Genomic DNA, 27,290 nt, shown 5'->3' on the forward strand with positions numbered 1-27,290 from the left:
CCAAATGTGTCTTGTCTGAAAATTTCCAGTTTGGAAAAGGGAATGGGCATGTTTCATTTTGTGCTCCTTAACTTGCAAAAAAAATCTATGCATGTTGGGTTTTTTCAAATTCAAAATACTTGCGTTAATATATTTTTATGGTATTTTGGTCAACTGAACTGGGTTGGGGACAATCATAGTGAAAAGTACAGAAATGTGTTTTTACTCAAATAGTTTAATGATTTAAATGTATTATTCATAAAGCATGTTGGACTATACGTCTGAAAATGATATCAACAGAAATCTCTGTCTGCCCTTAAAAAGAGAAGGGTTTTGGGCACAAAACACTCCCGGTAAAGAAGGGGTTAATTTTGGCTCTCAATTTTCCTTAATAAACCAAAATAAAACCTACAACACCCACAAAAAAAACCATCTCACCTGCCCAAGGGATTCCAATGCTAGGAAGTCTTTCTTGGAGCTGCTTTCTGGTTATTTTGGCATAATCTGCTCCTTCACACACACACAGCACGGACGCAACATCTGTGCCTAGATAACCCAAAAACTGTGTAAACCACAATTCAAATCCTAGTGTTTCCGTCATATTTTATTTATAGGATTACATTCAGAGGTACACATTTTTTATTATGATGTATTTCAATGTTCTATGGCTTTTTTTCTCTTTTCTTATTCTTATTTTCCTAAGGGTACAGCATTGGGTTATATGCTTCGTAAAAGCAATAACAAAAAAAAACACAGTCATGTCTGTGTGTAGCCCATCACTGCAGCTTAAAAAGAAGGACTATTTCATTCCACGCAGGTTGCAAAGGCTTATGAATCTGACCTTGCACGTAGGCACAAGCACCTTCACTAACTATGAGAATGATTTGAAATGCAGACTTAGGTCAGGTATGTGAGCACATTCCAGCATAATGCTTTCAATTATTTGTCATGGTTATGAAACTCCATGAACTGAGGCAATACGTCTTTAGAAGGTCCCAAAATCTTCTTCCGTGTTCACTATAAAGGCATCAATGTGCTCCTTTACTCTCCCTTGTATCGAGGTGGTCTTTTTTCTTTAAATGCTAGTAAGCCTTCAAGTCTATCTTTTGTCGGAATAACCTAAAAAATAAAACAAAAAGCTATTTAGATAACAAAAAGCCATGGACGAATAAAACATGACACGTGCATGCATTTACAGATGGCATGGCTTTGGCCTGCTTAATACATATCAGACCCCTCTGTCCTTTGCAACACCAAATGCGCCACGTGTTGGTTCTTTTGACATGTTTCTCCATTGAACATTCACCACAGAGATGGACGGACCATAGTACTGGAGAGTGCCATAATGACTGGAGGTGGATAGTAACTTGGCAACCCTTAAAATAAAATCTTAATTGAAAAGTTAGGAACAAGTAGATCTAAAGGAAATGCCACATGTAGTACAAAGGGACATATTTGAAATCTGTAAACAACAGCACTGCATATGGTGCAGAAAATGAAATGAATGCTCAAGTGTATGTGCGGTAGTTTAGGAAAAACTAATTTTAGCATACTCGCATAAACACCATTTGCTGGCTTTTGTGTAGGAGGTTTTACATTATAACAACAATAATTCCTTCCCGTGCAAGATGTAAACAAACAACAAATAAAACAATTAAGTACGCCTCTGCATGTAATCAAACCTGAAAATGTCACATCCCTCTCCCCAGTCTGTTAAAATATTAATGTTAAAAGTTAGAAGGCAAAAATAAGGCCTACATGGCACAACAGACAGGTGACCATTGAGTGGTCAGTGATTAAAGTAGAATGCCCATCATTTTTGGTGATTACAAGTATCGGAATGAAATACATTTTAAAAATATTGTGCTCGCTTTTTTTTTTTTTTTAAATAGTTTTTGCATAATTTTATGTTTTCAGGCAGTTGCATATATTTATTTATGAGCGTTCTTGCTGTGGTATCTTGGCTCAATCTACAACACCCTGACTCCTTAACTTACTGCCTTGCCGTAAACAACAGAATGGCTCAGTTTTATTCCCACAACTGAAGACTGTGACTAATGAAAGTCTATAGAGGAATGGACTTTATTAAGATTGTCCATAAGAGTCAGCTTAAGCTGGTGTTTGAGCCGTCAAGTCATCCTACAAATCACAGCTCAAAAAATGGCAGCCCTCAGGTCTCCATAGTTCTCAGCTCTCTGGCAAGTTAAACAAGTAAACCTTAGTCAGTCTGTAATTGTATTATTTCCACAAAATATTTAGAAAGATTCAGTTTCTGTATTTATACATCCCCTAAGAAAATTACAATTTTTTCCACTATGGCTGGTGGCAAGTGTAACCATCATTTTTAATAATCCCAAAAGAAGGTTAAAACATGGCTCAAAATATTGTCACCATCAGTATCCAAAAAAGACAAAGAGTTACCAGTGCTGCCTGTATACTAACACAAACCAATAGGACACTGGAAAAGATGGCACGTGATAGGCTATATATAAGTGCAACTGAAAAATAGTATTTTAAGTATTTTACAGAACGCTACTGTACCATTCTCAGTGCACTACAGGATACTGTATAATGCCGAAGCTAAATAAAAAATTCAGCTTTAGTTATAGAAGCGTCGCTTGTACTCATACTGCAATGTCCATGCAGAATTTAAGGTGACGCTCAAGACAAGATCATCCAGATATTGTTTTAGATACTATGAGGACAACGGGCAAAAACAAACCTGTCTACATACCTGAGCATAGCAAGCTTCCTCTATGGCTAAGCCTGTTGCCAGATCAACCTACAAAATGTGAATAAAAACATTAGGAACATATTCTTGAAAGACACAAGGAGGTGGGTAAATAATGCATCTGTAAACAAAAGGCATGTTAGTATTGAAGCAACTAATAGAGTGGAAGGGAGTTTCAGGAAACATGTTATTATTTTATATTATTCTTCAAGATGCCAATGATACCACAGTCTAGATAGGTGCATTAATGTCAAGAAGACTAAGTGGAACCCAAGAAACTAAACTAATTGGACTCTGATATCTCCACTCCAAAAAAGATATAGATCGGCGTGTTAATGTAACGTGCCTGTGGCTGCAGGATTGGTAATGCAAGTCTAAGTACAAAACTGAAACGCCACTTTCAGAAAACTCCACAGCACTTTGTTATAGAAATATAAATGTCTTGAAAGTTATATGAACTTACCTCAATGCCTTGGTTGATTGCCAATTTAGCCATTCGCAATGCTATAGGTCCCTATGTAAAAAATAAATAAATAAATCAGACCATGCACTGATTGTATTAACAGCAAATAATCTTGGCTTAATTACCATGATTTAAATATGCCTACTGTATCTGCATCACCTATTCATTACTTGGCACCATTACATCCATTATATAAACAGCATACAGCTTTAATTTAATTTTTTAAAGCAGTAGCACAAAATATATACAATTGTATTGGTCCAAGAGAAGATAAAATCTAAAAAATCATTATAGATATTAGAGGAACAACATTCTGAACTAAGGTCATTGAAACTAATGTAACTTTACACTTTATTCTGTAAATGTTGGTTCAACAAAATAGTCTTACAAACATCTTCAAATCTACCCAACAATTTAAGGGATTTGGTTTGAAATGGAGGTTTTAACTCGGGGGTTAAAAGTCAAAGTTCATAGTCAAGGACAGGCAAGGTTTACAAATTGCAATCATGACTTAATGGTTGAGACTTTGCTTCAGTTGTGTCTTCTCGCTTGATTGTCCTTAACCTTAATCTGCAGTTGTTTAAAAATGTATTAGCCCAATTTTCCCTTCACTTTTGATCACATCATTTTGTAGGATGTAGTGATAGATAATGGAGTCTGAGAATCTTTTGGTGTGAAAAAGTTAGTCCACCTATTTTAACGTACTTGCCATCAAAGACAAAAGACTCTAAAAAAGGGCAATATCCAATATGACTCCACCATTATAAAGAAATTCATGACAGAGCAGGAAGGTGAAAACCACTACTCTCTAAGAAGAACATGAATGCTAGCCTAGAGTTTCCCAAAAAGCACTGGTTCTCCTAAAGTGTTCTAGAACAATGTCCTCATGACAGTAGAGTCAAAAGTAGAAATTGCGTGCAATGTGGATCTTGTTATGTGGGGTAAATACTGCCTTCCACTTATTAACTTCATACCAATTGTACAACATGGTGGTGACACTGTAATGCTTTGTGGATATTATGCTGCCACAGAACCTGGACAGTTAGCTAATTTCACTTTGTACTATTTGTTCATCAGACTAAACTCTATTGAGGTGATGTGGCAAGACCTGATCTGTATGAAACATACAGTTCTTGCTTAGAAAAACAACAGTGACTAAGTTAAAGCAGTTCTGCGTGGAGGTACGGGACACAATTTCTCTATAGTGCAACAAGAGAATGGTCAACAGAAAGTGTTTGATTGTGGTTATTACAGCTATATGTGGCACAAAACAAGGTTTTGAATCTGAGGGGCTGATTGTTGCATAAATGTACTTGATAACTGACATAAGTATCAAAATTATGTTATTTCTTCACTAAACTTCTCTTTTATCTAATATTAGGATCTGGGTGAAGATCTCATAACTTGTAGTGCAGTAATTTGAAACAACACAGAAAATCAAACTGGCCAAATACGTTTTCACACAACTGTATCTCTGGAGTACAGAAGCTGCGGGCGAGGAAGAACAAGAAGGAACAGCAAGCAAATTTCCAGATGACGTGTGATTTCAGCGGAAAGCAAACCCTTAGCCAATTTTAGACTGAAATGTTTCCTTATTTATGGCATGTCACAACTAGTTCACAAGATATGACCACATTCAAAGCGATTACAAAAGTTACATCATCTACTGCATATTCCTCATGTAACTCATTATGTGCCAATTATATTTAAGCTACTCTCGTGTAACAGTAGGTAGACATTTTTTTTGTTCTTTTTTGTTCTTTTTTGTGTATCTACGCATGCCTTATATTCAATCATTTATATTATTGTTCAAAAATTCTTCTGTGAATAAATATATGAATTTCAGAACTTCATACACAGCTTTCCCAAGGTCTTGCATTATACTTCACAAGACAAAGACTTGCAGACCCTCAGATGTGATGAAGTAACATAGCATTCCCCCCAATTTTTTGCTTACGTTTTAGGACCCTGCTAACTCCCCTAGTAAAGCTGCTAGGCCGCACTTGTCTGTGAAGTGCTGTATCTTCCTTACCTCCCCTATCAGACCCAACTCTCCACAGCACTCAGAGACATATTCTCGCCTAGGCCTAGGGAAGCATGGCGGAGGGGGCCGCAGCTACTGGGATACTTTACTAAGAGCAGATCCCAATATTGGGCTCTCTAGATTACTATATACAGGGCAGCCACAGCTGCAATAATTAGAGATTGCACAGATTACATTCTTCCACCAATTTTTTTTTTCCAGATTACCACTTTTGTGATACACTGTATTTTAATTTATTAATACTCAGTGAGTCAGTGTCCTTGCAATGCTGCTTTATTTACAATAAAGTACAATAATACAAAAAATTCCCGTACATAAAAAGTAAACCTGTTATTTAAAAAAGAAGTAGTGATTGTGTTTGGCAGCCTGAGGGCTTCAGTTATATAATGTACGTAAATGCACGTATTTCAGCTTCACGCTTCACTGAAGGTTATATAACGCTGTCATTCCTAGAGAAGCTTGTTACTGGTTGCTTTGAGAAACAATAAGGAATTCTTTAACGGATTAATGTTCAGGTGCACTCTTGTGACCCCATACGTGCTTGGCATTAGCTGTTGCTACATTTATGATAGTAGATTATGTGCTGTGCCGTTTTTTGTGCTATTTATTATGCAGTAGTCAAATCGGCCGAAACCTGTGTTTTAGTTCTGTAATTATGGAAATATGGAAGAAACTGACTTAGACACAGTGTTTAGAAAAGGAAAGCATGCAAATATCCTGTGATTGATTGAAGCAACAGTCTTTTAAAAATAACCTATGGGATTATGATAAAGCCAATCCAAATGTGTGTAGCCATAGTTTGAAAATAGGCACATGTTGCAATATAGATTTCCATTACTTTAGAACACATGATGTTGGTACATTTACACAAAACAGGAACAAACAAACCACTAAATTACCACCTGTACATATTATACTTGTGATCTGCATCTTGTTTTTTTGGCAGTAACATACACAAGTCAAACTGTGGAAAATGGTCATCGCAAAACTTCCACAGGAGGAATGACTGATAGTTAGGATCAAAATGTACAATTAATGTCTAAGAAAAAAAAGAAATATATATATATATATATATATATATATATATATATGTATATAAAGTTTTTTTTCCTCCTTAACCTTCTTTTGTCTCTCTCCAGTGGAACATGTGTACATTCAAAACAGCCCACTCACAGCACCCCCACAATGGCTTTCCAGAGAGAGAAAAAACAACAAGGTAAAAATAAACAAAATTAACGCAATGCAGAGAACACACCACATAAAAATGCAAGTAGAATGACATTTTAAAAAGTATATACATATATATATATATATATATATATATATATATATATATATATATATATATATATATATATATATATACACACACACACATATTTATCACATATACTTAAGGAACAGAACAGACTAATCCATTAATTAGTTTTAAAAGCTGATATATTTGTAACTAGAAAAAAAATATTAAAAGTGCTGTAAATATTTTTAAAGAATATGTTAACTGCCATTTCTCATGGCAGTTAACATCAGATCATGGACAGATATGGATTATGGTATATTTAAGAAACTGGTTTATAGCAGCAGAGTAGATTTTTTTTCTTCACCAGTGACTATAAACTGGAATTGTGCCATTATATTCACTTGAGGCATATTATAAAGACCTTTTGTTTCGGATTAGACTTGGCTTTTCTAATGAAGAGTCACTTTCTCGCCCCATTTGAGTCATATGTGACACATGCCATCTGACCAAACTTTTCTATATGCTGTGACCTAACATCTTATTAGAACTGAAATCTGAACAAAGAATATAGACTTTTGGGTTTCCTAAATACATTCTTCCAGTACATACGCTCAATTAATTTCTAGGGGTCAGTCATATCCCAAACAACCCTTATGTTACCTGAGGTGTAAATTCTCGAGCTAAAGCAACAGCTCTTCTGTAGGCTGCATCCCCGTCGTCATTCTGTTCTACAACGTGACTAACTAATCCCACCGACTTTGCTTCATTACCGTCTAAGACACGAGCCGAGAAGATGAGTTCCTTAGCCAGAGCAACTCCAACTGCGCGGGGCAGTCGTTGCGTACCTCCTAAAATAAAAGTACAAATATTTTAAGTCAACTTGCATTTAGTTAATAGCTGTAAAATATTATATTAGAGGGGTTATAAAAACATGACCAAAGTGTTTCCAAAGATAAACGTTGCGTGGGGAGGTGTAGTATGTAGTAATTGAAAAAACCTTCAGCATGTCCTGCATGTTAAAGAAAATGTACACGTTGAAGGCCAAAGGACAAATGACAGAAAAGACTGCGAGATTAACTGCTAGTGTTTGGTGCAGGTGCTCGCAATGAAATCATTCATTATTAGCTTTTTGTTCTGTCACTCAGCTTGAATGAAATTTCAACACGGCTGGAGCACTGTGCCTAAAAATTTAGAGAAAATAGATTCATTGTTATATCTACACAAATGCTTTAATGCAACTGCATCGTCAAGGGGAAATGCTTTTTCAATGGACTGGTTGCTATGTGAGTTTCAAACAGAAAGGATTTACCTGGCAAAACTCAAGCTTCCCTACACATTTCTACAATGTAACAATAGTAGTACATGCTTGATCCGTTTCTGCTTTTTTCAGCCATTTTGTGCAACATGTATACAAAGACCAGAATTCTTTTATATAAAGGAGTAATAATAAAGGCTCTAGGGTCACAAGAGTTGCCAATGTGCGGATAACCATGTCCGATGAACGCATATTATATATTTAACATATTGGGCCAGGCAGGACTAATAAATGACTACCACAAGCATACATATACTAAAAAAACCACACACTAAACATTAATGATCCATCATTACCATCTCAGAAACATATTACAACTCACTGCAAACATGCACACAAGGAACCGTGAACTTTGGCATATTTTGGAACAAGAAACACATGTAACAGCATTCACAACACAGGGTTATATTTTTACAGGACAATAAAGGGAATCATTTATGAAAACTTTACAATGAAAATTCCTACTCCAGGCTTAAAATACAACTTTTTCTATAAAAACAATCCGTCTACATAACCACTGGTAGCTCGGCCATTTTGGCAGGATGCTGGTCAACCAAACCACCTGCAGTGAAAATACAAGATTGTTTAATGTATCACAGAGGTTTGCATTCAATTGGTTTTATTTATATAGGCTACTGTGGCCATAGGCACTGCTCCTCACCAAGAGCTGGCTCCCCCTACGTAATCCTTTAAGGCAAACAAGACTAATACATATTAAATAGGGGTGTCTATTAACCCCTAATAAACACAGACAATTGTGTAAAGTTACACACGCTTTTAGGACCTCAGAGATGTTGAAGGTCATGAAAGCTTATGTAGCTTTACATCTTTTTCTATGCTGGTCTGTTAAAAAGCTTCAACTTTAAAGAAAGTCTCTGGCTTAAATGCTACCACTACCTACTGAAATACACTATTGCTTCCAAATGCCCCACCACAAATACAACTAACTATAGCATTACTATGACTAGATATTGTGGGCCAACACTAATTTATGGTATTTACAAAATATATGCTAGGTATAATCTAGCCATCTGAGGAAAAAAGGCAGAAATTATATAGTATATAAAAAGACCCACAAAAATAAAATGCCACTTTCAGGAAAGTACCCCGGCTTCCCCTCTATTCCATCTTCCATTGACCTTCTTAGAATGTGGGTTGCAACACACTTCCTTGTAGCTTCCCTTTTTGAAGTCTTGTAATATATTTCCTCCTCACATCACTGCAAACAGCCACTGAGTACATTTTCCCAAAAAGTGGAAATGTTTGAACAATAAAATTTATACATGGATCCCTTGAAAGTAATAGTAATTACTTTCAAGGGATCCATGTATAAAGTGGATATTGAGGCAAAAGGTGATCATTGTTGTTTGCATGCGCCTACCCAGAATTCCTTGTGGTTGTGGCAGCACCATGAGATTTCTCAGGGAAAAACAAGCCTCCTGGCTTGTCTGGTGTCTGTGGATGAGTGTTTAATAATGCTTCTACTACCCTCTTTATTTTAGTGGAAGGGTTTTCCATCACCTTTACCCACCATAACTTATATAATTGAATTATTTGGATTCAGGTTTTCAAGTTCTGAAAACCACCCAAGGCAATAAAGTTTATTTAAGTAGGAATCTTGTTAAATGATTAAACAGAAAGTAACAACAACAAAAGTGTTATATTAATAATGGCAGAAGTTTTATTATATTAGAAATGGCAGGGAAAATTTAATTATTAATATGTGTTAAAGTGTAAGAATTAGGATCAGAACCCAATACAACCTCCTTCACATTATACAATATATACCGTATTTGCTCGATTATAAGACGACCCCGATTATAAGACGACCCCCCAAAATCAAAATATTAATTTAGGAAAAAAACAAAAAGCCTGAATATAAGACTACCCTATAGGGAAAAAGTTTTACCAGTAAATATTAATGTAAATTATTTTCATGTTTAATAAAAGCTATGATTGAGAAAAATATATTTTTAAAATTTCCTTTTATTTGCCAACCTGCCCCCCCCAGTTATGCCACTCTGCCCCCAGAAATGCTTTATACCCCCCTATTTGCCACTCTGCCCCATGATATGCCTTATACCCCTGTATGCCACTCTGGCATATAGGGGGTTAAAAGGCATATCATGGGGCTGAGTGGCATATAGGGGGGTATAAAGCATTTCTGGAGGTATATAGGCATATCATGGGGCTGAGTGGCATATAGGGGGTTAAAATGCATTTCTGGAGGTCCAGAAATGCATTTTAACCCCCTATATGCCACTCAGCCCCATGATATGCCTTTTAACCCAGCATGTACTGGCTGCCTTGGCTTGATAGGAGTGTGATTGCTGTTAGCAGTTTGATATATATATATATATATCAAACTGCTAACAGCAATCACACTCCTATCAAGCCAAGGCAGCCAGTACATGCTGGAACCTGGGGATGATAGCAGTGGGATTACAGCCTCCATATGCCATGCTACAACCCCCACCCCCCTTACACATCCATGCTATCACACACACACTCACACTCATTCACAAACATTTAAATACTCATCCATTCCCTTAATCACACATACTTCACACATACTCAAAAACCCTCCCCCACCCCCTCACCTGAACTGCAGATCTCCCACTCGCAGACTTCTGCAGGGGACCGGCTGTAGCAACTTCTCTGGCCCCGCCCTCAGAGGAGGGAGGGGGGAGATAGAGTTCTGTGAGGACGCTGCAAGCTTCCTGCCCTGCTTCTAACAGAAGAGACGCTGCTCGCGACCGGTAAGCAGCATGGCGCCAGCGTTTTTTTGGGGTCTGATTAGAAGACGACCCCGATTATAAGACGAGGGGTATTTTTCAGAGCATTTGCTCTGGAAAAAACCTCGTCTTATAATCGAGCAAATACGGTAATACTCATATAGTAATCTAAGACTCCAGTTTTACAAAAAGTTACAAAACTATTACATAACAGCATCTCTTTAAGATGATACAATAAAAGTTAACTGGAAACAAAGCTGCCATTTCGTTAGAGATGCAAATGTAACCCGGTTACACTGGCACCAAGGAAAGAGTACTGAAAACAATTGCTGTTTTTTAATCGCGAAAAGAAGAGGTAATATTCTTTAATATTCTATGAGTACCGATTAAGAGCATGACCAACGTGGCCCATATTATGCTGGAAACTCATAAATATTCCTCATGGACAAAGTGAGTTTCCCACCAAGACACAAATATCTTAATATCTGTAAACTAACAAATTATTTAGTGGATTCAGCCCTCTAACAAAGCTGTGAAATCCTGCTGCTGCTTTTAAACGATGAGAGTACAATATGGCATCTTCTTTGCAGCTCGGACTTCCCAGTCAGCTTCTGTGGGCAGATTCAAAAAGAGAGGAGATTGGCTCTACTATAGAGTGCTGAAGGCTGATGTCTATTGGCTAAACTATTTTGGTGGTTAACGTCAGTGACAATTCTCCTCTTGTGGCTGGTACAAAAACCAAAACTAAATAAATATATAAAAATACACAAACTACGCCGACATAATGAATACGACAAAGTTAATGAGCCCAGTACATTATTTATGGTATCGTAAATATAAACTGCTTAAGTGCAAAATGGTAATGCCTTTAACTGACCAAATTAGTACTTTTTAAAAATGTTTACCATACAGTACAGAAAACACTATCAAATATCTCCTGTGCCACAAAAAAGAACATATTACAAATAGTGACCTTGTAGAAGTAAAGCGCTATGAAAACTGTAAAAATGATTAAGGGTTTTGACCTTTTTCCCACACATATTATTTAAACACAGTGTTGATACATCATTAAACAATGCTATAAAAAGTTTGCCTTCTAGTGCAAATCATTTACAAGAAATGTTTTTAAAACACCATCTGTGAAATGCAGTGTAAAGTTCTATAACCCTTCAACTAGTTTATACTGACCACACATATAATATACTATTATATCTTCCACTGTGTTAATCTGAAAAATATGAAGAATGGGGTTAGTAGGGCATACAAATGTGTTTGCTCGAGAGCAAATGCTCTGAAAAATAACCATTGTGTTATATTCAAGGTCTTCTTCTAATCAGAGCTCTGACTACAAGACTAAGATCCAGATCCCCCGCCGCGCTGCAGGGGACCTGGATCCTCCCCTCCGGCAGCTGGTGGAGGTCTGCGCAATGCGATTAGACAACCTCCGCTGCTGCCGGCACTTCCTCTGGGGCTTCTATGATGGAGTGCCGGCGTCACATGACCTTCCGCTGCTCATTCATAGAAGCCCCAAGTGCTGGTAGCAGCAGCGGAGGTTGTCTGCGTGCATCGCACAGAATTCCACCGGCTGCCCCCGCTAGACACCAAGGAATCTGAAGCATGGGGAGAAGTCTAGGGAAGCAATGGCAAGTCGGGGGACGGTAAAAGTGCCATATGTGGGGTTTAAGGGCATAGTGGCATTTAAGGGGCTAAAAGGAATATCAGGGAGGCAGAGTTGAATATAGGGCATTAAAAGGAATATCAGGGAGGCAGATTGGCATATAGGGGGTTAAAAAGAATATCAGGGAGGAAGAATGGCATATAGGGGGTATAAGGCATTTCTGGGGGGCAGAGTGGCATATAGGGGGTTAAAAGGCATATCTGGGAGGTAGAATGGCATATAGGGGTATAAGGCTTTTCTGGGGGGCAGAGTATAAGGGAGTATAAGGCATATCTGGGGAAGAGATGTGCATAACTAGGGGAGGTTGGCAAATAATTATCATAGTGTCACGCACAGCGAGGATGGAGACACTGATGCAGGTAGGACACAAGGAGCAGACAGGTTAAAGGTCAAGCCGAGGTTGGGGTACCAGAGGTCAGGAAATATGGTAAGCAAGCTGAGGTCAGGAATCCAGAGGTCAGAATAAACAGGAACATGCCAAAGTCAAACACTGAAGACGAAAACCAGAAAGCGCATCTGAGGAGTAGCACTATGAAACATAGGCATGACCATCAGAGGGCAAGGTCTTGATGTCCACTGTGGGTTTATAAAGTATGGGAAGTGATTAGGCACCAATTAGAGGTTTTGCCATCAAAACATGAAAAGTCTCACGTCACTTTCCGTCTGGTGGAATCTGGCGGCCATCTTGAGTGTGGCAAGACCGTAGCCGATAAGTATAGGTGACTGCAGTTCTTGTCTTACCACCAGAGGTGGATGGAGGTCTTCCTCTTTTCCGTGCCGGCTGCTGCAGCTGTTGGCTGGCGGAGGGAAGTCTCCCTTTCCTCCGTAACGGCTGCTGGCTGACAGAGGGGGGTCTCCCTCTCCTCCGTAACGGCTGCTGGAGGGAGGTCTCCCACTCCTCCGTACCGGCTGCTGCAGCTGTTGGCTGGCAGAGGGAAGTCTCCCTCTCTTCCGTAACGGCTGCTGGCTGATGGAGGGGGGTCTCCCTCACCTCCGTACCGGCGACTGCCGATTCAGGTAGGTGACACATAGTTTTTATTAAATTTGTTTATATGTGAATTAATATTTACTAGTAAAACTTTCTTATAGGGTAGTCTTATATTCAGGCAAATAGGGTATATAATGTCTGATACGAGAAAAGTAATCATAAGTAGTATTGTTTACCTAGCCAACATTCTTCCATGGCCAAAAATATTAACAATGAAATGCATCATCTAATTTTTCTTGCCAACAAATCAAGTGTTTTGTGCTTTATCCTTTATCTCATTTTTGTTACACTATATATGTGTGTGTGATTGAAAATGTAAAGGGGCCTACTGTATCACCTATCATACGTAACTTCAAATTCAATGGCATATAATGTAGCATAAGTAGCATAGTGGCGTCACTAGGGCTGGTGTCACCCGGTGCGATGACACATGGTGTCACTGACGTTAGTGGGCGGTCCCGCTGACGTCAGGGGAAACAGCCCCATTTGAAGGAAAAAATGGGTGGGGAGCGGGGTGTGCCAAGACCACACTCCCGCGACCCGGAGGAAGAGTTCCCTGCCTGGTGTGGTATCACCCCCTGTATGGTGTCTCCCGGGTGGTAACTCCACTGGTGGCGTCTTTATTATGCTTCAGTCCCATGTTTGGTATTTAAAATGTTAAATTGTCACTAGCATACTTGAATTTTTCTACTTTGTACATAATTTTTTAGAAACGTCCTGTGAATTAATTTCTTTAACGGTCTGAAATGCACTTTATGTATGCATTTCAGCCACGCAGTAGTCCGCGCACAACACTAAAGTGGCTAGTGGCAGTAGTTTGACACTGATTTCAAGATCCCCTTTTTATCACATTCTAGCATCCACGATAGAAAGCCAGCACCAATTAAGGTTTAGTAGTGTTACTGAATTGAGCTCCTTCAATGTTATTTTTTATGTGATGTGTACACCCCTTTACTAAATGTGTTTGATTCAGTGGGCTGAAAATGCACACTTTTCACAAAAAAGCACATTGTCAAATGTATATTCAGCCGCAATTCAACTTCCAGGACACAAATCTAAAATACTGGTAACTGCTAAAGCGACATACACATTCCACTCCAGCCACCACATGCACTTTACTGTGTATGATAGCCGAGTGGTCCCTTTAAATTTCCATGTGGATCCCATTGAAACGCATGGGGGGATTCTCCTAAGTGATTTATTCATTTTTGTTAAGAAATATTGCTTGGAATGTTAGGCTGTCCTTTTTACACGAGTATTTAATAATCACAGCTACAATTTGAAATAATATATTTTCTATCTAAATTGGTGAAAACCCAATTTAAACGGTAACATACGAGCAAGCAATTTAATAACTAATTTGTCACACACAGTTTAATTTAATAACCTTGACACAGTTCATTTAATTGAGCAATAATGTTTTTTGGGCAGAAAAGGTTTAAGCATATCAAGATGCAACAGGACATTATCGATACAAGGTAAGACCTGTTCTAGAATTTAACCCTTTTAATAAAGGCAATACATTTCATATGGCGTGTTATATTGTCTTAAATGTCCTCTGCCATATGTTGTGTTTGCTTTAGCTTTCTAGGTTGCATAGATCAGTCTAAAACTTAGGGGGGGGAAAACTTTGGAAAGTAAAATATCTTTTAAAAATCAACTAATAATCAATTAGGAAAGTTTCAGACAATTTGCCATATAGACCAAGTATCTTTAACATTCTTATAAAACATGAAGCCCTATGGTACAGCCTACAAGAAACTTTTAAAGAGAAAGTGATGCTTTATGTGATCCTAGAAGCGTAGATTAATAATTCTATCGCCAAGCTGCACTGCTGCAGGGGCGATACTAAATTGTTAATTTTCTGTATACCTACAAGGTTCAAACCTGTCCGGATTTCTTTTGCATCTACAACTACTGACATAACTAAATTGACTTATTAAAATTACTTTTAGCTTGATCCTAAAGGGACGGATAACTTAATGTGGAGGAATCCTCAAGCAGGGCATGAAAGAAGAAAGTAAGATAGCTGCTCCCATTGAATCCATATACCATGGGTTTCTAATTCAAATATATCGCTTGTCCGTTAACGTCTTTACTGATAAGTTTACTATCCAATTCCTTGATGTGGCGTATTCTTGATGGAACATTAAATGATTAAAGTACTGATCATTATATCTACGCTGCTTGGTTACATATCTCTTATGCAGCACAATTTAAAAATAGTAATGTATATTGTCTCACTGGAGCCAAACTTTTCAAATAACATCTGCTTGGACTGTTATTTTTAACTCGAAATCTTCTAGCACCAATTTTTAGGGGCACGAGGAAGAAGGACCTAATTGAATGGAACAACTCCAACTGAGATGCATAATTTATTACCTACATTTTCCAACAACATTAGAGAAAAGAGAAGCCAGGGATATTTTTGCCTCTCTTTTGTTTCTCTTAAACAATCTTAATCATAGGGTCATAAATTAAGAGGTCTCTGCTGTCCAAATGACAAAAGCATAAAAGCATATTTGTTAAGAGGAAGAAAAAAGCACACTTGTCTGAGTCTACAGATTTACATTCCTAGTCAAACTTATTTTAAGAGGACATCTGCTGTGAAAGGAAGCTGTCTAAACAGAGTTTACCCCCAGGTTACTAATGGGCTAAAGTAGTGGAATTGTATTGCATGAAAATACATAGCAGGATGTAAATTGCCCTAAAACAGCAATGTTTGTTTCACAGGCCACTACCGCTCAGACACATTAACTGTCTTGCTGCCAGAAGAGCCAACCAGGCATTCTGAGAATAGATGTTAAAGGGACACTCCATTTCATCATATGCATTTAATGCATATGATAGCTGTGTGGTCCCTTTAAACTTTCATGTGGCCCCCCTTGCAAATACATGGCGGGAATATTCACAGTCTCCCCATATGCATTTGCCCCGTCTATTTTCCATGCAGTTGATGTTTAGTGGAACATATCTCCTGCCATGTGAAATACTTACAGCCAGTTAGCTAACAAGATCCCTCCGTGTGACAATGAACCTACTGAGTTAAATTTGAGTCCTTTCTTGCCACTGATTGGTTGTTTCAAGCAGCCAATCGGTGGCAAAGATATCACACAATGGAGGGATTGCTCCACAGCGGCTCGTTAGAGTAGTACTACTTGTAGTCTATATATTACTTATTATTGTGGTGGGTTCAGAAAGGGTCTCATTGTCACTTACATTTTCAGCTATGATTACGTTGCTGTATGTGACAAACCTGATAACAGAAAGCTGTATATTCTTTATTAGCTGCATATTCTTTTTTAGCTTCATTTCAAACGAAGGCTCAAAAATTGTTTGCTTATATACTTTTTTTTTCTTCATGTACACCGTGTTCCCTAAACGAACGTAAATATCCTTATTCATTTCCTAAGAGTTTTCTTCAGCAGAATAAATGTTCCATGCAATTTACTTTGAATATAGCATTTAAAATTGCACGCTGCAAGTATGAATACAGCAATAGGATTTTAATTTTAACACATTTTTTTGTATGTCTCTCAAAGACCACTACACAGCCCACACTAACAAATTATATTTCTAAATTAAAATCTGTCCCGCAGTTGAATGCGGTGGGAAGAACATAACCCTTTACCCAAAACGTTGAAATATCAGCCATAATTAGAACTCTGATTGTGGAAGTCGCAGTAGCCTGCTGACAAAACAATTTCACTAACCAAACCATACAATTTGATGTCTTTAGCAGAATTCAGCTTAAATATCGTCTGGCATTACTTAACATAAAAAGCGGTTGCGTTACCAGATAAATATCAATTCTGGCAAACTGTGCTGTAAAAATAGCCCTGCTTTTGGTCATAGGTGACAGTTACAAAATATATATACATATATAAGCCTTTGTTGTGGATACCATTGCAGAAATGATGAAAAGTGCTAGACAAGGCAAGGCAGTAGAGCTGACTTATTGCGGATAATATTTCAACATACTGACACAGTGTTTGGTAATAGTTGGCAGGAACAAGTCTCCAGGGCCACATCTTCACTGTGACATAAGCAAAAGAAACAATACTTCATAAATCATCACATCCTGCCCATTTACTGTAAAAAAAAAAAAAACCCCAACAGTTATTTTAAGGTAGGCTACTAGTTATACAAGATTGACAACTTTCTTAGTGTTGTAGGCAAGATAAAAGTGATGGAGTTGTATAATCGTCAGTACTTGGGGAATTTTAAAGTATGGGACACAGTATGCATGTCAAAAGACATTATTATAAAGAATAATATCTTAACGCAACCTGCATTGTTATCCTGCTACAAAACAAGCATTTAATAGCCACATGGGTATAAATCAGGAGAGAAATCATCTGCTATAATAGCAGATATAAGGCAGCTAAATGTCTTACACTAACACTATTATCAAAGCTACATCCAAGAGGATACAATAAACAGCAATACAATAAAAATCATGTTCCTTATGTAGTCTGATTGCCAGAATAAGTATGACAGGAAGAACTGAGAATAACCCAAGGGTTAGGAGAGCTTCTCTTACAGGGAAGACTCGTAACTAAAGAGTGCATCTTATGTACAAGAACTTTGCTGCTCAGAGTTATAACCTTACAAGAAGTACCCAGCACAGTATCTTATTTTGTCCATCCGTCCCAAAACATATTGCTCCAGTGCACTGAGGACTTACTAAATATATATGAATTAGGATTATCTGATGCTGAATTTGGAGATAACACGCCATTCCATCTGAACAAGGCCCTGCATAATGTATAGTTCAATTGGCCAGGAGACTTTCAAGAGAACCTCACTGACTTTTCAAGAAATACGCTTTTTGCAGAGCCATCCAAGTTATTCTTGGAGCAGACATTCACTGGAGTTCATTCTTCATAACGCGAAGTCAGTGAGATAAAATTGCAACTCCCCTGCCAATTACCTCTAACATGACCCCACTGACCGATACACATTAAAAGAAGACATATTAAGTGCACATCTTTGCTTACAAGTATACAGATTTTCAGCAATGCTAGATTGTGCTTTCAATATGCACATTGCATGGGCATTTAGAAATTACCTGGTAGACGTTAGTAAAATCCGTCTGATTTTTTTTTTTAAAATGGTCTGAATGTTTTTTGTAAGTCTAGCTGAACACACTTACAATTCAGACATTCATTGGTTAATGGTTCCTGTTTGGTTTCATGCATTTGTTCTTCTTAGCTGGGGCATACATTCCCTTTGATGTTTTCACCCTCCTTGCCCTCTGTAGATGTAAATGTTCAGCTTTCACTGCAGGCTGCTAGGAAATTCCCACTTAGTCCTAGAAAAAGAGCTCTGACTATGAATCTGTTTATGGCCTAAGATGACCTCCATGCTGGGTGAGTCTGTTTGCCTTGAAATGGTTTAACCTTACTGCTACGATCTAATTTCATACAAACTATGATGCTGAAACTGGAGGAAAGCCCAAAAGTAGGGAGAAATGCTTTTTTTAAGGACACCCCCCACACACAACACACACACAAACAGGAAGAATTTGAAATCAATAAGACTTTTTAAAAAAAAAAAAAAAACTAGTACGGCAATGGTTAAGATGTTTAGGTGAGATAATTAAAATTATGAATAAATATCATTGATGTACGTGTTATTATAACGTCAAAGTAATGTACTTATTGCTTATCATTATTATTACTTAATACTAAATGTACAGCAGGGCTGCAGTATGACAATAACAAATGAATCCTCGGTAATCCAGTAATGCATATGGGCACAAGTGTACTCTGTGCTTGGGATGTTTTTTTCATAAGGTACAAATATAGATAGATAGTGACGGCAGAAAAGAACCAATTGCCCATCTAGTCTGCCATTTTTAATCTCTTTTCATTTATTCATTATTTAGAATAGCTTTATGCACATCACACGTTTTCTTGAATCGCTTTACTGTGTTTACCTTTATTAAGTCCATTGGGAGTCTATTTCTTGTAGCCACTGCCCTTTCTGTGAAGTAGAATTTTCTTATATTATCCCTGTCTTCTACCCTCTAATTTTAACTCATGCTTTGTACTTCTGTTGTTTGTCCTTTTATTAACAATGTGTCCTCCATGGATCCTCTTAAATCTCCTTACATATTTGAAGGCTCCTCTCATGTCTCCTCTCTCCAGTTCTAGGGTGAGAAATACCATTACAAAAGTTATGGTGGGTAAAGCTGATGGAAAACCCTTCCGCTTTCAGTTCTAGGGTGTACATAGAAAGGTTTCTTATGTCATATGTTTTGTTAGTAAGACCATATACCATTTTAGTACCCTTCTCCGAATTGTCTCTTCAGTATATCTTTCTGAAGCTACAGAGCTTGATTAAATGGCCTGTCTAATCCTATATTGGGTTAAAAGATTGTGGAAAAAGCATTGTTTGTGATTCACCTACCTGACTAAGCCCTAAATAGAACCCACTAAACGTGTCTATAGAAACAAATATATCTTTTAATTTACCCATCTGATAGCTAGTACAATTAACAATTTTGTACATTTTAGTTATAGTAATCAAATGCTTGGAAGGTATTATTAAAAAAAGCAACTACATGTATGAAGAAAACAAATGAACTGAATGCCAGGAACTTCATGGTAAAAGGAATAAACTGTTAGGAAACTGGGAGAATAATGGGCCTTATTGCAAACAAAAGGAAGATTGTGTAGATTAGATGTTCCATCCTCGGACAAAACGAATATTATCGCATCTAAAGTAACCTCACATTCCTATATTTCTCATGTCTATGAAGATTCTTGCACATCCTTGTTTTTTGCAGAAGCTCGACACATAGACAGCAATAAGGGGGTCTAGTGCCCATTACACAGTGCTGTCACAATGGAAACACTAAATCCACTAACATATTCAACTTCCTGTTACATTATACACACATTTTCCTCTTTTTAAATGGTGGCCGTTGGCACTGAATAATTCTTTAATAAGTGGCCAAGATATGATATTGTTGATCCAAATGGATATCATTAATCAATATTACAAATAAGCCTTTCTTGGTGTGTGAGTTTCTGGCACCACTGAGATTGTAATCTCCTTCTGGCAAGACCACAATAATCTTGTTCCGCATACTATTACCACAGCAGAAACGCACCCTCTGTTGCATTAGTGTTGCCAGCATAATTATTAATGGATACTGGCTTTTAAGCTTTATTGGGACTTTGTTATGGGAAATTCAGTGTTTGCTTTTCCCCAGATGATGGTGTAATATGTAAAGCGGATATAGCATTGCTCTTCATATTCTTACACAATTTATAAATAACATTTAAGATTTCCTTGTAATAGATCGGCCCTTTGGGTAGTGAGCCCTGGAAGTAAGTGATGCAACATGTCTACCTTAGCAAAACGATATTACGTACTGAGGAGATAGAAGGTCTTGGCAGGAAAACTGTGTTCCAGGTGGCACAGCCCAGAAGACAAGTTCACCAGCCGCTGGCACAACTGTGTAAGCAGAGTCTATGACTTCATATAACAGAAGTAGTCTTGATTTCATATTTCATTATTATTAATTAAGGGGAGAGCTTCAAACTGCACAAGCCCTGTTAAACCACTTCTGCATGGCATACATATGCTCTTTGTCAAGGAAAACTCAAATGATTTCTCTAATGGAAAAGTTTATTCAAATGAAGTACATTTTATAGTTAGGTAAACTTATAACATTGGTTTATTTTAAGATAACTGACTTTTAACACCATGCACATAATTCGTTTGATTTCTACACTGAATGGGTTAATAAGTTTCCACTTGGCTTATTGAATACTGAATTTGTAGTCATCGGGGCATGGCAAACACCACTAAGAGCAGGCCTTCAAACTGACTAATGAAGGGGATTTCCAGACTTCTGTTATCCTGAAAAACTCTTGCGATGCCAGAATATCGGTGGCTCGCTCTTTGCTTTTAAAGGACCAGTCATGTCCTTTCTCTTACAGTGATTGGGTAAACAGTGTTACACACTTCTATTATTCCATCTCTTGTCAACCCAAACAGCGCTTCAGACTGATGTCGTCTGTTAGTCACTTCTACGTGACATTGTAATTACCAGGACTAGGCTGCAATATATTGAAAATCTACATTAACATACTTCATACAGAAGATCAAAAACTCTCAGTTATGCATATTTATGTAAAATCCCACCGAGCACATATAATTACAACTATTTGTGCCTGATTAAAAGAATAAACCACTCAGAAATGCTGTGAGACTCATGCAATGCACTTGGGGCCTGTCAGTACTATCAATAATTAAATGCTTTCAAAGAGCGCTATTATCAAGATGCAGATAACCCTTTATTCAATTCCACCAATGGTATTCATCTGGATATTGCTGTGGGTATGAATGAAATGCCGGCTTTTAGTTACAGTCCCATTGAGTCACTACTGAGTCAGACACAAGTGCTCAGAACAGAGATCAGATCCAGATTCCAAGCTCCTTCATTATGGAATCGGTCTGAAATATTCTGTGCTTTATCTTCTCCTTTCATCGAGCTGTATATTCTGAGACTGCCATGACATTCAGTCAAAAATAGCAGACCTCAACGTTACAGAATTCTACAGCTGCTTATACAGCAATCAAAATGATCTGTTCACAAAGGAGGCAACTCTGTACGAAAATACAATGTCTAATGTAATTGTTACCATATATATGTGATATAACATGAGAAGCGTATTACTCAGAGCTAATACGAGTGCAGCAAGGTTTTTAGGTAACATTAGGTCAAGTGTTGCAATTGGACACCCCCAACCTTCCAAAAATATGCAGAGTAACATTCCTGAATTAGTTCCGTCTGAATGTTTCAGTTTGAAGAATGGAAAAAAAAAGAGCATATTCTATACATTAAGGCCTCTACAGTTCCTACGTCATTTAATGCATCCTGTTTATGCATATAAACCCTGTAGTGTGGTCTCATCACTACAGAGTGCTCCTGTTGATTGAACCGTTACATTGGTTGGTACAGTAATAAGAATTTTTTTTATCGATAACGCCTATGTACTCAATGAACCTTATAACATGAACTAAACCCACCACAGTGCTTTCCTAAATGACTCCAATCTGTACTATCACGGATTAATAATCAGATACAACAGACTGTTAGGCATATTTTACGTTTAATAAACAGCATGCACAGCAACACGAAAAATATAAAAGAAAATGAGATTAGCATGAGCAAGAACTGGAAAAACTTAAAGGTGTTTCAATTACCTACAGGAAATCTTCTAACTAAACACATCATTAGAAGCATCATTCCTAGTACTGCTAAAAGCCCAAATCATTTTCAGCAATAATTAAGCATATAACATTTCCTATTTTTTGGAAATGTATATTTTCCTATAAAATATCTCATTCTATCACCAATTTAGTTAGAAACCTCATCTCAACGATGAGGCCCCTAAACCCCAAAGTGTATGCCAGAGGATATTGGTTCCTCATATTTTAATTCTGGCACTCATGTCGGGGATGCTTTGTACTTTAGTGCTGAGACATCTCCTACCCACCGCTTCCACAAGCATCCCTGTCTGGAGCTCGATGGCCGCTCTGACAGGTAGAACAGGAGGGCGGACATTTGCTGATTGTCTCCTGCCTTGAACACCTTTGCTATGTGTGCCTTTCTTGAACCTATGTGGCAAGTACCAACTTTTGGACTATTTATTGATGACACCTTTGCTTGTTCCCTTTATTGCAATTAACCGTGGGATTTCCTACTGTGCTCCTGTCTGAATGGTGACTGCCCCGCTGTTAGACGACCTGCTCCTTTTGTTAAATGATAAAATAAACTATTAAGGTGTATTTTTTTTTAAAGCATTCTTACTTTATACCATTTATTCACACCTGTCCAAAACGTTTGCGCAGCACTGTAGGTCTGTGTATAGATAGACAGATAGATATAAAGCTGGTGTAATAGGTTAACCGGATTAGAACTGCTTTAAATTGAACATATGCTACCCAACTACTGTCAAAATTTCTCAAAACTTTGTAAGAACATGGTGTTTTTCTAACAGCACGTTTCCACCCCGACATAAAATATTTGAATTCTCCCTTTTACTCTGTGCAGCTGTGAAAGAAGTTCTCTGGATAACTATGTCGTAGTTTCATTGACTCCAGCTAGACTTCTACCTGCCTTACTACCTGCTGCGGTTTTGCGAATAGAGTGCACATCTTCTCTAAAGACAAGAATACTATGTCTTAGAAAATGCAGTGATTTTGTTTTAATGCACAGGATTTATTTTTTATTTTTTTTTAAACTTTCAAGTCTAATGTTTACGGCTCACATCTGTGTTATGTTGCAGCTGCGTCTTTGTATGCAACATTTATTTCTAGGAAATTGAAACACTCACTACATAATTGTGTACGGGTCCATGGGTACACATTTTCTTCTCTCTCTCTTTTTTTTTATAAGTTTCATTATTATACTGAAATCTTCCTTTCACCGTCTTCACGGGTGTATGCTTGCTGATGTCAGTCTATTATAATGTTCAGTCAGATGTAATGGTGGTTATTTTTTTATACACAGTACTCACAGATAAGGTTACCAATCAGTCTGTATTGTTTGTGGGCAACTGGCTTCTACGTTGCGGTTAACAATAACAGCTAATAATAGAGGAATAAGCGCCAATTATAATCAAAGTAGCCAGTTTATTAGTTGCAGTTTTAAATAGTTTATTTACGCATTAGGGGTCAAAACGAAGGATTTTCTTTTTATCGCTGAAAATGTTCTTTCCTGTGCAAAGTAATTTTGAAGGGAACATTTTATCATTCCAAACAAACCAAAAAAAAAATCCCTAGCTATAAATAATAATATTATTTCAGCACCATGAATATAATTTGTACTTTATTTCTCAACATCCGCATAAAAAAATGCTAAGCCAAACAGACCTTAATATATTCTTAAAACTTCGAATCACAACTCAAAATATCAAAGTTATAAAGGGACTCTTCCATGATTTTGTATTGTGTGCACCAAACAAAATATAATTTTCACTATCTAGCTGAAAAATAGTACCGTATTTGCTCGATTATAAGACGACCCCCCAAAATCTAAATATTAATTTAGGAAATTTATATATATATAACTGCTAACAGCAATCACACTCCTATCAAGCCAAGGCAGCCAGTACATGCTGGAACCTGGGGATGATAGTACAGCCTCCCTTTGCCATGCTACCACCCCCACCCCCCTTACACATCCATGCTATCACACACACACTCATTCACAAACATTTAAATACTCATTCATTCCATTAATCACACATACTTCACACATTAATCATAAAAACCCTCCCCCCACCCCCTTACCTGAACTGCAGATCTTCCACTCGCAGACTTCTGCAGGGGCCCAGTTTTGCAAGCAACTTCTCTGGCCCCGCCCCCAGATGAAGGAGGGGGGAGGCAGAGTTATGTGACACTCTGCTAGCTTCCTGTTCTCCTGCTGCTAGTAGCAGAGACGCTGCTCATGATCAAAGCCCGGTAAGCAGCCTGGCCCCAGCAGACATTTTTTTGAGGTCTGATTAGAAGACGACCTCGATTATAAGACAAGGGGTATTTTTCAGAGCATTTGCTCTGGAAAAAACCTTGTCTTATAATCGAGCAAATACAGTAATTTGGTGGATATCTTCCTAGCAGTTTATTTAGAAGGTCCATTTAATATACATTAGTATATGTTATAAAATAACTTCCCATATTGGAGAAAGTCTAAACACAGTTTTATTTCACAGGGTGATTATTTGAAGGTGAAATTTGATTTAATTTAATGTTTGAAGGAAAAAAAATTCCTTACATATGATAATTGCACAAGCGGTCATAAAATAGCCATGTAACATGAAGCACGTGTTTGTGGGAGCCAGAAACATACCATGCTTTCCTTCTATTACCTACAAAGTGTACAAGAGGCCGATTACATTAGTATTACAAGAATTCCTTTGTTGGGCGATAAGACAGAACCGGTGTCTGGTGGGTTATACTTGAACTAGTTTTAATCCACATGGGACTGTGATTCATGTAAATTACATTTTTCAAATGTCTGAGAAACTATTCCCTGTTCAGTTTCCCCCATAAAAGATGGATTATAGCTAATACAAATCCTTAACTGGCCTGAAGACTTAACAAAGAGAGACGTGACGGGGTCAGGCGCAATATGATCTCACACTCGATATATTTTGTGAGTTCTAAAATGATGTTTAATGTAATCTCTGCTGCATTCTAGTACAGGATCTTTTGACTGGTATCCAGTCAGTGTTTTGTGTTTGCTCTGTCCTCTTATAGTTACAGAGCTAAATAGCATTCAAACATGAAATGGATGATTTATAGATGGAATCACATTGAGCTATTATTGTGTAGGTATAGATGGGGAGTTGTTTCCTCTTAGAAATAAAAGTTGGCAAACCTTCAGAGTGATAATCCTTTAATCGCAGAGGATGACCTGGAAAACCGGCATAACTAAAGCCTAAATGAACCATATTGCTTGAAGTGCCCTGTTACGGCATGAGCAGCAAGTATAGTCGGATGCTTTTTTGGGGTGGCAGAATCCATTTTTCCTGTTTCAAACACTAGTAATAAGATTTAGAGCCAGCTCTTCTCGAAGTTAAAACAAAAAAGGTTTGTAAAATGGTTTTATCCTCATAGCCACCTGTGGGATGTTCCCTATGACTGGACCATTCCATTGGCTGCAATGGTAATATTGTATCATAAAAAAAATACATATTTTTTGAAACATTATATACAGTCATATAGTGTGTTGCATAATTTAGGTGTGCATTTGTGTGCGTTTCTTTACATTAAATATACCTTTTTGCTTGGCATGAATCTCTCCATTGCAGGAGTCATATAAGACCCATTCTTCCTCAATCTAACTATATGGGATTTATGGAAGACAAACATTTGTTAAACATGTTTGCCTTAATCATAAACACATCTTGGTAGATTATGATCCAGGTTCTTTACAAAATTGCACTTATTTGGCCTTTTTATTATTTTCATATTTAAATCTAGGTGCTTTTCCAGAAATTTCAATTTTAAAACCGGAGTCAATAACACTGGCTCTAGTTTTGTTTTTTCAAACGAGAGATAATTCTTCAATGTAAAGTGAACTTAACTGAAATACTAAAGTACTCAGGGCATCACCATCATACATATAAACCTTTGGCTTACCTAGTGTTACCGTTGCACTAATAATTATTATAATGTAATCATAAAAATACTCTTAAAATGACCTGAAAATGTTCAGTAGGCACTGAAGTAGAGCTTTTGTTGGAGGAACATCATACCTTAGTGGCATGGAGAACAGATTAGTGAGGTTTTAAAACTGCTGTCCCAATTAAGATTTGTATAGAGAAGTGTTTCCAACACACATTCTCATCCTAAAGGAAAAGTATATTTCGAAGTAATGACCCTATCCTTTAATCCTATTTGTCATAGTAATATCTTTAATGACATATGAATGATACTGTAAAGCAATTGACATGAGCTCCTTGAAACAAACATTTCCATATAGGATATACGTAGAGGAAATCTATGGACCTAAGGAAGTAGATGAGATTGCTGGTTAATTATTCCAACCTGTCCGTATAACATTTTAAAATTGGTAATTATGTATTTACAGGTAAAAAAAAACCCAACAAAACACAAAGCTGACAGTGGGGATGTAATTTTTGTCATGTACATTTCCCTATTCCTTCAAGTATTTAACTTAGAACTTTCTCTTCTTGCACAAAGAACGCCCCCCCCCCCAGAACAATCTGAAGAATGCTACCAGATGTACCACAGGAGGCAAACAAACCTTAGATGTTTAAAATGTTCTGAAGTTTGATGTATTTTATATAACCAGGACAGGCTGATCTCAGTAACAAGCTGTACATGACAACTGTTGACGTAGTCATTATATAAACACCACGTCTGACAATTCCGAAGCACAGTCTCAAGTTTCTTCGAAAATATTCTAGCGCTGCATATTATGTGCCGCAACGAGACACACGAGCTTACAGCTTAATACAGCTAAAACCAACTTTCGGATAAGTGGAAGTCTAGCGATTTGTCACTTAATTCTCAGTTCCGTCAGATTTACCCACGTATGGGGTTTTTGTTAATAATGAACCACTTGG

At 37.5% G+C, this 27,290-nt stretch overlaps 1 protein-coding gene across 1 annotated transcript in view; it reads right to left on the minus strand.

Moving 5' to 3' along the window:
* Positions 1-570: 570 nt before the first annotated feature.
* The window catches only part of AUH (AU RNA binding methylglutaconyl-CoA hydratase), a 90,453-nt gene continuing 63,733 nt past the window's right edge, over positions 571-27,290 (minus strand). The window contains exons 7-10 of the mRNA XM_053467825.1: positions 7,118-7,305; positions 3,174-3,224; positions 2,714-2,761; positions 571-1,098 (exon numbers count right to left, since the gene is read on the minus strand). Of these exons, the coding sequence (XP_053323800.1) occupies positions 1,021-1,098; positions 2,714-2,761; positions 3,174-3,224; positions 7,118-7,305 (365 nt within the window). The 3' untranslated portion in view covers positions 571-1,020. The remainder of the gene's footprint in view (positions 1,099-2,713; positions 2,762-3,173; positions 3,225-7,117; positions 7,306-27,290) is intronic.

The sequence above is a fragment of the Spea bombifrons genome, chromosome 1 (assembly GCF_027358695.1).
Source record: "Spea bombifrons isolate aSpeBom1 chromosome 1, aSpeBom1.2.pri, whole genome shotgun sequence".
Taxonomy (NCBI): Eukaryota; Metazoa; Chordata; class Amphibia; order Anura; family Pelobatidae; genus Spea; species Spea bombifrons.